This window comes from Ornithorhynchus anatinus, chromosome 11 (genome assembly GCF_004115215.2).
Source record: "Ornithorhynchus anatinus isolate Pmale09 chromosome 11, mOrnAna1.pri.v4, whole genome shotgun sequence".
In the NCBI taxonomy this organism is placed as follows: domain Eukaryota; kingdom Metazoa; phylum Chordata; class Mammalia; order Monotremata; family Ornithorhynchidae; genus Ornithorhynchus; species Ornithorhynchus anatinus.
In genome coordinates, this window is record NC_041738.1 from 40,102,031 (window position 1) to 40,114,573 (window position 12,543).

The window sequence follows — 12,543 nt, forward strand, 5'->3', positions numbered from 1 at the left end:
TGGAGAAGACACTCTGCAAAACTTTATCTCAAATTTCTATTTTTAAGAGGCTTCTATCAAAGGATGTGTTTCTACTATTAGGTCGGTGTTTCGTCTGGGAAAGTAATTTACTGTCAGTTATTTTTTTCCACCTATGCATTTGTAGAGGAATTTAACTTTCACACACGCATACACACACACACACACACACACACACACATATACTTACATTATATATATCATCATGGTGCATTTGATGTAGAAAGTTAATTTTTCGTAAATTTGACCTTGAAACAATTAACACATGAAATTTGAATCCAGTGACATTACCCTGCAAAAGAAGATCTCAGTCACCTTGTGCAATGCAAAATAAATATTTCCTCATCACAATGTACATTTAGACTGTACTTTACGTTGCTGTCAGGTAATGGATAGAGACCAGTCACTTTCATCCAACTGAAATTGGGCCTGGTCCTACTAAGGGAATGGACACAATCCTCTGTGCTCCAAAGAGGGCAAGCAGAGTGCTACAGAGAAACAATACTGTTTCAATGGAGTCTAATTTAATGGAATTATGTCTATTAAGTAATGTTATAAAAATTATCTGTTATTAATGGCCAGAAGCAGTGACAAAATATTTTGGCAGGCTGTTTCAAAATCTAATTTGTTATCATTGTAAAAACCTAAATTACAAACTCCCTGTGGACAAGGATCGGTCCTACATACTCTTCTGTACTCTCCCTATTGCTTATTTCAGTGCTCTGCCTACATTAGGGCCTCAATATTGTTGATACAGAACTTGGAGAACTTGAGAGCTGAAATTTCACTCCCAAAGTGGTTTTCTTGGTGATCCTCAGGACAACTTGCATTTGAAATTTAGCTAGGAGATAGAAATAACACTTGTTAGCTTGTAATACAGAGTTCTGCCATGCCAATTTTGGGGTCTGATCCATCTGAACCCCGAGCCGGTACAGTCAACGTGTAAAGAGGCCACAGCTTCGTGCTCCGGGGCTCTGAATGAATGTAATAATAATATTATTTGTTGAGCAGTTACTGTGTGTCAAGCACTGTTCTAAGTGCTGGGGAAGATACAAGCTAATCAGGTTGGACACAGTCCCTGTCCCACATGGGGGCTCACAGTCTTAATCCCCATTTTACAGATGAGGGAACTGAGGCAAAGAGAAATTAAGTGACTTGTCCAAGGTCACACAGCAGCCAAATGGCAGAGCCAGGATTAAAACCCAGGTCCTTCTGACCCCCAGGCCGGTGCTCTATCCACTAGGCCATTATCCCACTCCCAACTTTTGGCAGAAGCAGCTGCTATTAATAATAGTGGTAAAAATATTAAGTTCCCATTTAGTACAGTGTGGTGTCCCAGGCATTTGGGAAGGGCAGAATAAAGAAATGACACATTGCCTAAAAACAAGGAATTTACACTCTAATAGGGGAGAAAAACATGCAAATATTTAACACTTTTATCACTTGCAGGGACAGGAGATAAAATACTGCTGAAATTGATAGTCACCCACCGGCACCCCCACAGCACTTTTGTACGTATCTGTAATTTATTTTGTCTCCCTGCCTAGACTGTAAGCTCCTGGTGGGAAGGGAATGTGTCAGAATAAACCAGAATAAAAAAGTTAAATCCGCAGTAACACTCCCCCCGTCCCTACCCCGCCCCCCATTCTCTTCCTCTGCCACTTAGCCAGATGGTGTACAGGTGCAGGAGAAAAGGGGGGCCCTCCCGAGTCCCCCCGAGTGTGGGTCTGGGCTGTCCTAACCCAGCCCCACTGGTTGAGAACCTGGGTGCCAGCTCTGACCTGTTTCAACCTGCCTACCTGGTTTCCACACCAGTCACGAAACTAGATTGCAGGAATATCGTTGAGTGAAAAATCAGCTTCAAACCACGAAGAGCTGCAAGTGTCCTTCAGGGAATTCCTAAACAGTCAAGTTCCAAACATAATCAGCTCCAGGTTCCCAGAATCCCTTTTTTTCCCTAAAACACCTGATGAAAAAAGATCTCATTCTCCCATTTTTCCTTTTGATAGAATAACTGTCACCGAGGCAAGGAAAGTGAAACAATATCTTTATTGTGTCAGTTCTGCTAACAAACAATCACTGTGTGCACATTCCAGTAGAAAGAGACAAAGATCTTTGTTTAAAATATTCTGAGATAAAATAGGTAAACAAACCCAATTACTGAATACACAATAGGGATGTTAATGTCAAAGATGCGTTAATGTCAAGAGGACAGTCAAGAATATATGGGATGGTTCTTCGGAATTTTTCTCCGAGTATGCAGATGCGGGATTTAGGCACCCCGAGAAGTATCGAATTAACCCGGGGTGAGGCATTCTAATGCGTGTCAAACCTTCTCCACCTACATCACCCCCACAAATTCCAGCCCCGGGCTTCTCTAGTAGAGGACGGCCAATCCTGCCAAACTCCCCAGAGGTCTGTGATGTTGGGCAACTACAGGAGGAGGTGGTTCAACAAGTGAACTTCTTGTTGAGGCACGAAAGGGTTGAATCCATCTCTTTGGGGCAGAAGGGAATGAACGTTCATTTTCTTCACAGACCAAGACTCCTGAACTAGAGAGCTATCACGACAGAGTTTAAGCAGGGGAGACAATAAACAATGACCCAGCCTGTAAAACGTCCGCCACTGCCCCACAACCGAACCAAAGGAACATAAAGCTAACAATGTTCTTATTTCACAATCCATAAATTTACGACAGCTGCTAGGGAACTCCAGAAGCTGACGTTATAGGTGCCGATGGAATTCTACTCCTTGTTGAGCAGTTCGATTGAGACGCCTAAATTCAAAACAAACTTCGTCCCTTTATAGCCTGATGTGCCACAACCACATTCCTTTCCTCTCCAAGGGCAGAAGCCATCTTGAGAAATTCTCGGGCTCGGTCGTCCCAACTCTAACTGGGGTGACCGACAATTTTTCCCCTTTCTCCTCCCCAGACATTCTGTGGCCTTGACTCAACGGTACAGTGCACTGTAGCTCAGCTTCCTCGGAAATAAACCACAGGATACCCTAAAGACGAGCTCCAGTGGGCACTGGCAGCCAAAGGGGAGCTACTCGCAAGTACCCAACAATAGCTTCGTCTGTCCTAGGTTACTGATCCTGACAATGGAGATTTAATCACCCGCACCAAACTTGCACTTCCAGGACAAAACCTAGTGCATCTGGACCCTTTTGTTTAACACCAGCGCACAAACAAACTAAGGAGGGCTGGCGAAGCAGAAAAGCCAAGGCCATCATACTGCGGGTAAACCTACCTTTCCCGTCGAGAAAGACGGATGCGCCTCAGCCTGAGACTTCAGGACAGAGAACTTGTGCAAAGGAGCTGATTACAGTGACAGTGGGTTGCGCGTAGACCCTCGTGCTCTTGTGCTCTCCTGCCTACCGGTCGTGTACCCAAGAACAGTTTACACAATGCCAGACATCGCTGAACATACTGAGTGAGACAGAGAGGAACCCAGAGCCCTGGGTAGGTTGTGTATGTGGTGGGGGCAAGACCAAAAGAATTCACATTTGGCACAGAGTGAGAACAAGATTAGATGTAAACAGGAAGAGACATGCAGCGGGAAAAAAAAGCTCCACATTACTTGTTTTATTGTTTTCCCTTAAAAATATCAAACCCACTTTGACACATTGGGACTAAGGTTTCTGAAGACCCCTTAACAATCCAGACGTACGGCGACTGATGTTCATTCGATTTTGAAGACTTGATGACACTCTTCTAAAGACCTGGGTATCTTTTAGCTCAGTTTGGCTCTCTGAGTGGAAAAAACTACACCAAAAAACCCTCAGATATCCAGGAACGAGGGGCAAGCAAATCCCTTCACCTATGGCGGTCCTCTTCTGAGACCAACGGTCTACATCAGATGTTTTCAACCTTTTTTTAGAAGCCGATCCCCTCCCTGCCTCAAAGTTTCACCTAAAATTATCCCTCTGTTTCCTCCTACTCTTGTGCCCCATTCGTTCATCTAAGGCCTCCAATGACTCAGTCCCCCTTGAAACCATTATAGAAACAAAAGCTACAGAGAATTCATGGGGCCCAGGACAGGTGTCAAAACGGGTGAAATCCCCCCAATATATTTATCCCCAAGATTTCATACCATTTGACCACCTCAGGTCTAATCAAGTCCTTTGCCATACAGTTAATTACGATTTTCTCCCCAGTGCAAAAGGCTCGTTTACACTTTAAAGCAACGGCTTTATTATCAATTCAAGAAATGCTTAATTTTTGAGGGGCCATTCGTTTGCTGAGCCTTAACATACATATCCTTCAAACCATAAGTAGAGAAACAGGAAATTCTGCAAGGAACCACTGAAGTTAACCAGTACAACACCATGTATATATGAGTACTTAATAAATAGAATTTAATGAAGTGTGTATTCACTCATTTATAAAATCAGAGCGAGACCTCAGCTCGAGGTTTCCTTAAGTAGTCTGCCTGGGTAGCCACAGTACAGTTTGTTACTCCTTGTCTTGTGGGGTCCCTGGAAAATGGGAAAAGGGGAGAGGAATTGGGCATGACTGTTACTTTATAAACTAAGCTGTTTCCTTTTGTATAAAGCACTGGTGTTTAAATGTATTCAGACATAGGGTGACCTTTCCCAAAGAGTTAGGGTGAAATCATCAACCGGTCACTCACTCTATATGGGAAGACTAGGCAAGCTCCTAGCTTGCACAGGAGCACGAAAAAGTGGCTACAAATTTGTAAAAATCAATTATTCCTCAACAAGACTCAAGTCTGGAAAAAAATATTTTCCTCTGAGCATAATTAAAGCTACTGAGTCACTGAGGCCTGGTAAAGCACAAGTTTTCCCTTCCTTTCATCCCTTCTTTGAACATGCCATTTAGTTGTGCCACTTACTGCATTCACCCCAAATGTAGTAAAAGGAACGGGAAAATCCAAAACTTTTCGCTCCCTGTGGGAGCCATTTTTTAGCAAAAGATGATCCTTCCAATTTACTGATGGAATGGAACTCGGAGAAAATTCACAAAGTCCACTCTGTATTTCAACTTTAATCTCAAAATGCGGCTGAAGAAGTGTGGGGTCAAACCAAGGCAGCGGGTTTTAGAAAGTCTTATCTTCTCACCAAAAGCATGTGGAATTTGAAATTCCATTTACCCAAAATGTTTGAAATAACAACTCTGCTACTGAATACCCGAACATCCAGTGTAGGCTCAGGCATTTCAGGAGCATAACAGTAGATCTAGTAACCGCTTAGTTCTGGTTCTGATGTTTCCATTCAGAGGCAATTAGCAGCTCATGAAGTTGGCTTTCGGGCATGGTGGCTGTGTACTTCTACCTTTCATGACAAGCAGCTCGGAACAGAAGTATGAAAATTAAGTTACATTTTGCTTTCTGAAAATCTGTATTTTTTCCATTCAAAGGTGTGTATCAATGTAAAGAAAGAGGAAGGATATCTTCAAAGAATAGAAGTTTGCTGCTTCTCCTGTTAAGAACGCCCTGGATCCATTCAAACTATTAGATCCCAGACCACTTCATCGCAAAGGACCGAACACCAGACCCGTGCAGAATTTCTTCTGCGGATGTGCATATGAAGCACAGAATGTTTTACAGATTCACCCAGTAGCAGCTCTTCAATCTGAATGTGATTGGTGGCAGAAAGTTGTGGAATGAAAATTGACTCCTATAAACCTAAGGAGGGAGGGCAGATTGATTACAAAATTAAATCCTGAGAGACTGGTGAGTGAGAGTGTCTGAAGGTAAAGGAGATGTAAGACGACAAGTGTTGGTCCCAGATTTGAGGTCAACGGGGGTAGAATTATCTCAGTTTCTCCAGTGTTGCCAGAGAAGCCAAAGGGTGAAAATAAAATTGACAGAATTCAAGGAGAGGGGCATCCAGAAGTCTGAACAAAGCAGGCTTGCTTCTCTCTTTGAAAGGCTTGCACTTGGCAGGTTTCACTGAGGCGGGATCAAGAAGCTCTGCTCTCCCCCATGTAGTAGCGATACATGAAAGCTAATAAAACAACTCCAATGATGGGGATAATCCAATTGCAACTGGAAGAATAAAATAAAAATCAAGTTACATAAATCTGATTGAAAATGTTTTGCACATCAGCCTGTACATTTCAAGACATTTTGACGGCAAGGCATTTTGATATATTCTGAGAAACACAGATTGCTTATAAAAATCCAGGAGGTGGTAAGATACCAGATGACTACTGAAAACACCAGCTTGCCATTTATACGCTCTACTAGGATTGATCTCTCTCAGAGAGAGAGAGATACCAATTCTACGTACGGGCAGGTTGTGGGGAGGACTGCCTGGCCATTTTCCTATGAGGTTCTGGATGGCCCAAAATGCATTCCATCAAGAGTGCTACACTTTAAATCATCTAAGGATGAGAAGTGTCAACCTACTACACTTCACTATGATCCAAATAGTTTTGTTGCTCCTGTATTTCAGACTCTGCAATTTTGGGACCGAGAGACCGGCCAACATGAAAAGTGGCCATGAGAAAGTAGATAAGGCCAAATACAGCATAGCACTCTTTGGGAAGGAAAAAAGGGACATGAATACAAAATGGTGAATCGCTGGCTTCGTGTGAATAAGGCATGAAAGTATATAGAGGTCATAGTGGATAACCGACTCACCATGAGTCAGCCAGGAAATTGTCATTAAAAAACACCCAACTACCCTGATATTAGATGTGTAAACACGAGCATTACATATAGGAAACCACAAAAGTAATCCTTCTATTATACTTAGCTCTGGCAGACCTAAACTACAGAGTATTGTGTTCAGATCTGGACTTGTCATCTTAAAAGAGATGTGGAGAACATAACTCTCCTCCCTACACAGAAAAACACCAATAACTAAAAGGTTGGAATATAGCTTCAATGAGGAACAGTTAAAGGAACTAAGACTACTCAGCCTGAAGAAGAGACAGATCAGGGATGACAATTTTTGATGTGTTATTCTATGAAGTACAGTGAAAAATCTGTTCTTCCTTCTTCACTGAAAACAGAACAAGGGCAAATGGATTACACTGAAGCACAAGTGATTTGGATTAAATAGAAGGAATTCAAAGGCTATTAAACCCTGGAATAGGGATATGATGTGGAAAAGGGCAGAACACTGTCAGAAATTATTTAGGCTGACCTAAATCTCCTCTCAAAATCCCTTCCAGGTCTAGAATTTGAAAGGCCAAAGCTGGAGAGGTACTTGGGAGGACGGTCCTGTGGGCTTAAAATACACATTTGCAAAGTATTCTGAACTACAATGTGATCCTTCCTTAAATTATTACCAAAAAAATGCAGAATTAACACTGTAAATGGACTTACACATAACTTTACTTTTAAAAGTAAAAAATGTAAAGGGATACCATACCTTTTGCCAAATGAGTTTGAAGAACTCTGCAGAAGATGTGAACCCAGAGGGAAAAGAAAAAGCGGGGGGGGGGGGGGGGAGAGATAAATAAGGTTAACATGGTTTGCATAAAATTTTACATGAGAACATCTATGAAGGCTTTAGAACTCACAGTAGAACCAGAGGGAATTTTTCTTTTTTTTCATTCTGGAAACTAAGGGTCGACTGGGAATGGCATTTGAAGTTATGCACTCATTCTCCAGGGGCCAATCATTAATGAGGATCTAAAAGTCCTTTGAAAGTATACAGCTGAGGAGGAATGTAGTGATATTAACTTCCTACGGTGGACTAATCATCACACTATTCCTCTCGAGCCTGTTTGTCTCATATTGGCAGTGATTTGTCCAGCCATACTTTAAAAGTTGGTGCTTTTTTTAAAGCTTTCCCCTATTACACCTTAGCCAATTGTGCAATGTTCTGTGGGGAGATAATTACTTTGACTCCTGCCAGTAACTCATTTACCGGCTCCAATTTTGATTATCCTCACTGATGCCGCTTCATTTTTATAATCACGATTAGAGGCCACAAGAGCCGTTTGGCCCCGCGAGAGGAAAACTGGGGCCGAGGTAGGAAAACGCCTTCTCGAAACCCATTAACCGTTCTGTTAGGGCGTCAGCCTAGAATGACAACCCTAAAAAATGATTTTCCTGGGCAGCTCATTCCATAAATTAGTTACACTCTTCAAAAGACCGGCATAACATATCAGCGGTGAGTTACACGCAAGTAATACAACACTTACTGGGGGCTTAGATTACACCAATCCACACCGAGAGGAATCGTGACCCTCTGGAAGGAGGAGGCCTCATAAAGGGCAGGCAGATATCGAGGCCCAAGGACAGGGATAGACATGAAGCCACAGTATCCCTCCATATGGCAGCGTGGCGCAGTGGAAAGAGCACGGGCTTTGGAGTCAGGGCTCATGAGTTCGAATCCCAGCTCTGCCACTTGTCAGCTGTGTGACTGTGGGCAAGTCACTTAACTTCTCTGTGCCTCAGTTCCCTCATCTGTAAAATGGGGATTAACTGTGAGCCCCACGTGGGACAACCTGATTCCCCTGTGTTTACCCCAGCGCTTAGAACAGTGCTCGGCACATAGTAAGCGCTTAACAAATACCAACATTATTATTATTATTATATGGCAAGATTCCTGTCACCAGCTCTTTTTATCCATCAATCAGTTGGATTTATTGAGCCTTTACTGTGTGCAGAGCTCTGTACTAAGCGCTTGGAGAGTACAGGGGAAAGCAGCTTGGCACAGTGGAGAGAGCACGAGCCTGGGAATCAGATGTCATGGGTTCTAATAAATACTATTGAATGAATGAATAATCCTGACTCCGCCACTTGTCTGCTGTGTGGCCTCAGGCAAATCACCTTACTTCTCTGTGCTTCAGTTACCTCATCTATAAAATGAGGGTTGAGATTGTGAGCTCCACGTGGGATAGGGCTGTGTCCAACCAGATCTGTCTTTATCCACCCCAGCGCTTAGTACAGTGCCTAGCACATACCAAGCCTTTAACAAATACCACAATTATTATTACAATGTAACTGAGCTGGTAGACACGTCCCCCTGCCCACAACAAGTTTACAGTTTTGAGGGGGAGACAGACATTAATATAAATAAATACATTTCAGATATATACATAAATGCTGTGGTGTTGATTGTGGGGTAAATAAAATGAGCTAATCAGAGCAATACAGAAGAGAGTGGGAGAAGAGGAACGGGGCAAAAACCGGGAACAGGGCAAAAAGGAGCTTTAGTACACTGTGAGAAATAGCTAAACTATTAGAAATGGAAACTAGTCCAGATAACTGAAAGTTAAGATAACCTACCATAACTGGGTATGTTTATCTAAGAAAGATAAATGCCCAATTCTGTTGGATTATCTTAATTTCTTTCTTGATCAGACTTCTTATGGGCAGGGAACATGTCTGCTAATTCTGTTGGACTGTACCCTCCCAAGTGCTTAGTACAGTGCTCTGCACATAGTAGGTGCTCAATAGTTGATTATCAACTAGTCTGAATTAATATAACCAGTCACTTGGGTAACTGTGGATAATGTAAGTTCTACTGTTATTAGCAAAAGTACCATTATACTCTATCCTGTTATTAATATAATAAAGTTCAAAGAGAGCGCATATCTAGAGTTCAAATGAAGTAATTTAATTATCTAAATCAGAAACTATGGAACAATGAGATAAAATATAAGAATTAAAGGGCAGAGTCCACATTATAATGTTTAATCCTGGAATGATGGAGAAGCTAAAAGTTACTATGGGCACATATATGACTTCACAGAAGTTAAAGCCTTGAACACTGACTTAGCTCTGTGAAGAGAGAAGCAGGGAATCAGTGGGGTCCAGTGGATAGAGCATGGGCCTAAGAGTCAGAAGGACCTGGGTTCTAATCCTGCTCCCCCACATTCATTGATTCATTCAATCTTATTTATTGAGTGCTTACTGTGTGCAGAGCATTGTACTAAGCACTTGGAAAGTACAATTCGGCAACAGAGACGATCCCTACCCAACAACGGGCTCACACATGCCTACTATGTGACTTTGGGCAAGTCACTTCACTTCCCTGGGCCTCAGTTACGTCATCTGTAAAATGGGGATTAAGACTGTGAGCCCCATGTGGGACAGGGACTGTGTCCAACCTGATAAGCTTGCATCTACCCCAGGGCTTAGTAAAGTGCCTGGTACACAGTAAATGTTTAACAAATACCATACCAAAAAAAAAGGGGGGTGGTGGGGAAGAGAGTCAAAACCTCAGACACATGCAGAGAGTGCTAAAATGTATCTCGCTTGGAAGACTTCCTCATCTTCAGTACAGAAGAGGTAAAGTGATAAGGTCAAATTGGATCTTAAAGTCAAATAATTAACACCTGAGGTATTGGTTAGGTGCTTACTATATATCAAACTCTGTCTTAAGCACAGGGATAGCTAAAAGTTAATGGGGTTGGACACAGTCCCTGTCCCACATGGGACTGTCTAAGTATGAAGGAGAACAGGTATTTAATTTAACAGGGATTAAATGCCCTATTTTACAGATGAGGAAATGGAGGCGCTGTGAAGAGAAAACGACTTGCCCAAGGGCACACAGCAGGAAAGGGGTAGAGTCAGGATTAGAACCCAGGTCCTCTGACTCTGAGGCTCAGGCTCTTACCACTAGGCCATGCTAGTATATGGGTGTCAGGGGAGAGTGGAGGGGAAAAGGGAGCAGAAGCTCGGTCAACCTGAGTGTAAGGGAAGAGACTAGTGGAACAGAAGCTTCCAAAACCAGAGACATACCACATTGGCTCATTAGATTCCTTGTAAGTGTTTTTCTTATCGAGAACACCTAAACACCCTGAGTAATGCACATCAATCCTGAGCCTAAAAAAAAACCCTCAAAATTCTCCTACCGAATTACAGGAAAGAGCGGCGGGAGACGGAGACAGTGGAAGACAGAGAAAGGGAGGAGGACAGCGAGACAGGGAGAGACAGGGAGGCAGATAGAGACACAGAGAGCTAAAACTCCCTTACACACACTCATAGGCATGAAAATGCCAAGCTACAGTGGTTCACTTTTAACGAACTATAATGAAAGGGTTGTCTAAAGCGGTGCCGTCAGCAGCCAATCCCTCAGTCAATCTTGGAAAGATGCCACCTAAGTTATTTTTAATTTCATAAAATAAAAACCCCAAACATTTGCTCTTTAACGATTGTATTAACATTTGCTCTACTCTCACCTCTCCCCTTCGCAACGCCCGTCGTCCCAACTCCAAACAGAAGTCCTGATTTTGAATTTAGATTCAACACAGATGTTTATGAGAAATCCCCAGAGGATATGACCGACTTTAATGTATACTTCTGTCTGAATGGCCATATCCAGGTATTTGTGAGCCTTCCCTAGTTGGAATTAAATACTGGATTTTCAGCGAGTAGGACACAGTAACTATTCTAAGGCTGTTTGGTTTGTGGTACGGAGTCAAAATAACAGCGTGGGGATTTTGAGGTAGAGCAAACTCAAAACCGTACTGGGTTCAACACACGCAACAAACTGAGGAATTCACTGGCATGTTCCTTTCCTCTCTGTGGAGTTCTGTGTACACACACACAACCGAGAACCAATAAACCCAACTAGAGACTTGTCCTGACTTTATTAAACTTTTAAAACCTTAGAAACAAAGTCTGTAAATAAAATTACAGCCTCTAATTTCCCCAGAGTTGCCAAAATATTGCACAGACATTACAGTTATTTCTAGGACGCTGAAAGGAGGTGCTTTGTAGTATTCTGAATGACTCTAGCAGTAGCTAGATTTAAAAGTCTTAAATGGAGCAAGACCACTCGATTTTTAGAGCCAAATTCATCTTATTGTTCCTCTAAGGTGTATTTATATGTCCCTCTGGTGGACTTCTGGTCGCAACATTTAACTTTCAGACTTTTTTAAGAAAAAGGGGAAAAATTGATATATTTGGGGAAGAAAGAATTAAGAGAAGTAGTTTCAAACGATAAAGTAATATGCTTTTACAGCAGATGGAATTGCAAGTGTAGGAAACTGGGAAGGGGAGGGAGGATAGAGTCTCAGAAATATTGAGAATCGGGGTGGTTTTAGCACACAGTCTGCTTGGTTTCTTGTCTGAGAGTTCACTACATCCACAGACACAGTAATTTCCATAAAGCAACTGAGGATTTTATGACTGTGATGACAACTCATGAGGTTGTTGGGTTTTTTTCCCCTCGTAGGTAGTTTCTTGTTTATATAAAAGATGGTCAAACACAGGACCTTTTTTCCAAGTAAAAGAATAGGGTAATAATATTCGCAATGGCCCAAGTGAATAAATGTAGCCATTTGGTGTCTATGACTGATTATTTAAATAGTCTTCCAACAGGATCACAGCACAATTTCCAAAATAAAAATTAAAGACCAGCGCTGCAATATGACCTTCAGGTAAATTCTCAGGAGACCAGTACACTAAGTGAGCTGAATAAAACAGATCTCTGAAGAGAGAATTAAAAACCAAAAGATCCAAAAAATAATCCAAACTGGGATTTAAGAAATGAGACTTAATTGCTCCAAAACGTAGCACTGACGGTGTTGAAAAAGGTGTCTCCCCACCACGATCGTACCCCGTGTTTTATAAAGTTACCGAGCCACTCCTC

General features: G+C 42.2%; 1 protein-coding gene across 1 annotated transcript in view; it reads right to left on the reverse strand.

The window, feature by feature from the left end:
- Positions 1 to 2,048: 2,048 nt before the first annotated feature.
- LOC100079093 (cytochrome b5 type B) overlaps positions 2,049 to 12,543 on the reverse strand; it is a 41,197-nt gene continuing 30,702 nt past the window's right edge. The window contains exons 4-5 of the mRNA XM_029074568.2: positions 7,363 to 7,388; positions 2,049 to 6,029 (exon numbers count right to left, since the gene is read on the reverse strand). Coding sequence (XP_028930401.1) covers positions 5,945 to 6,029; positions 7,363 to 7,388 — 111 coding nt within the window. The 3' untranslated portion in view covers positions 2,049 to 5,944. The remainder of the gene's footprint in view (positions 6,030 to 7,362; positions 7,389 to 12,543) is intronic.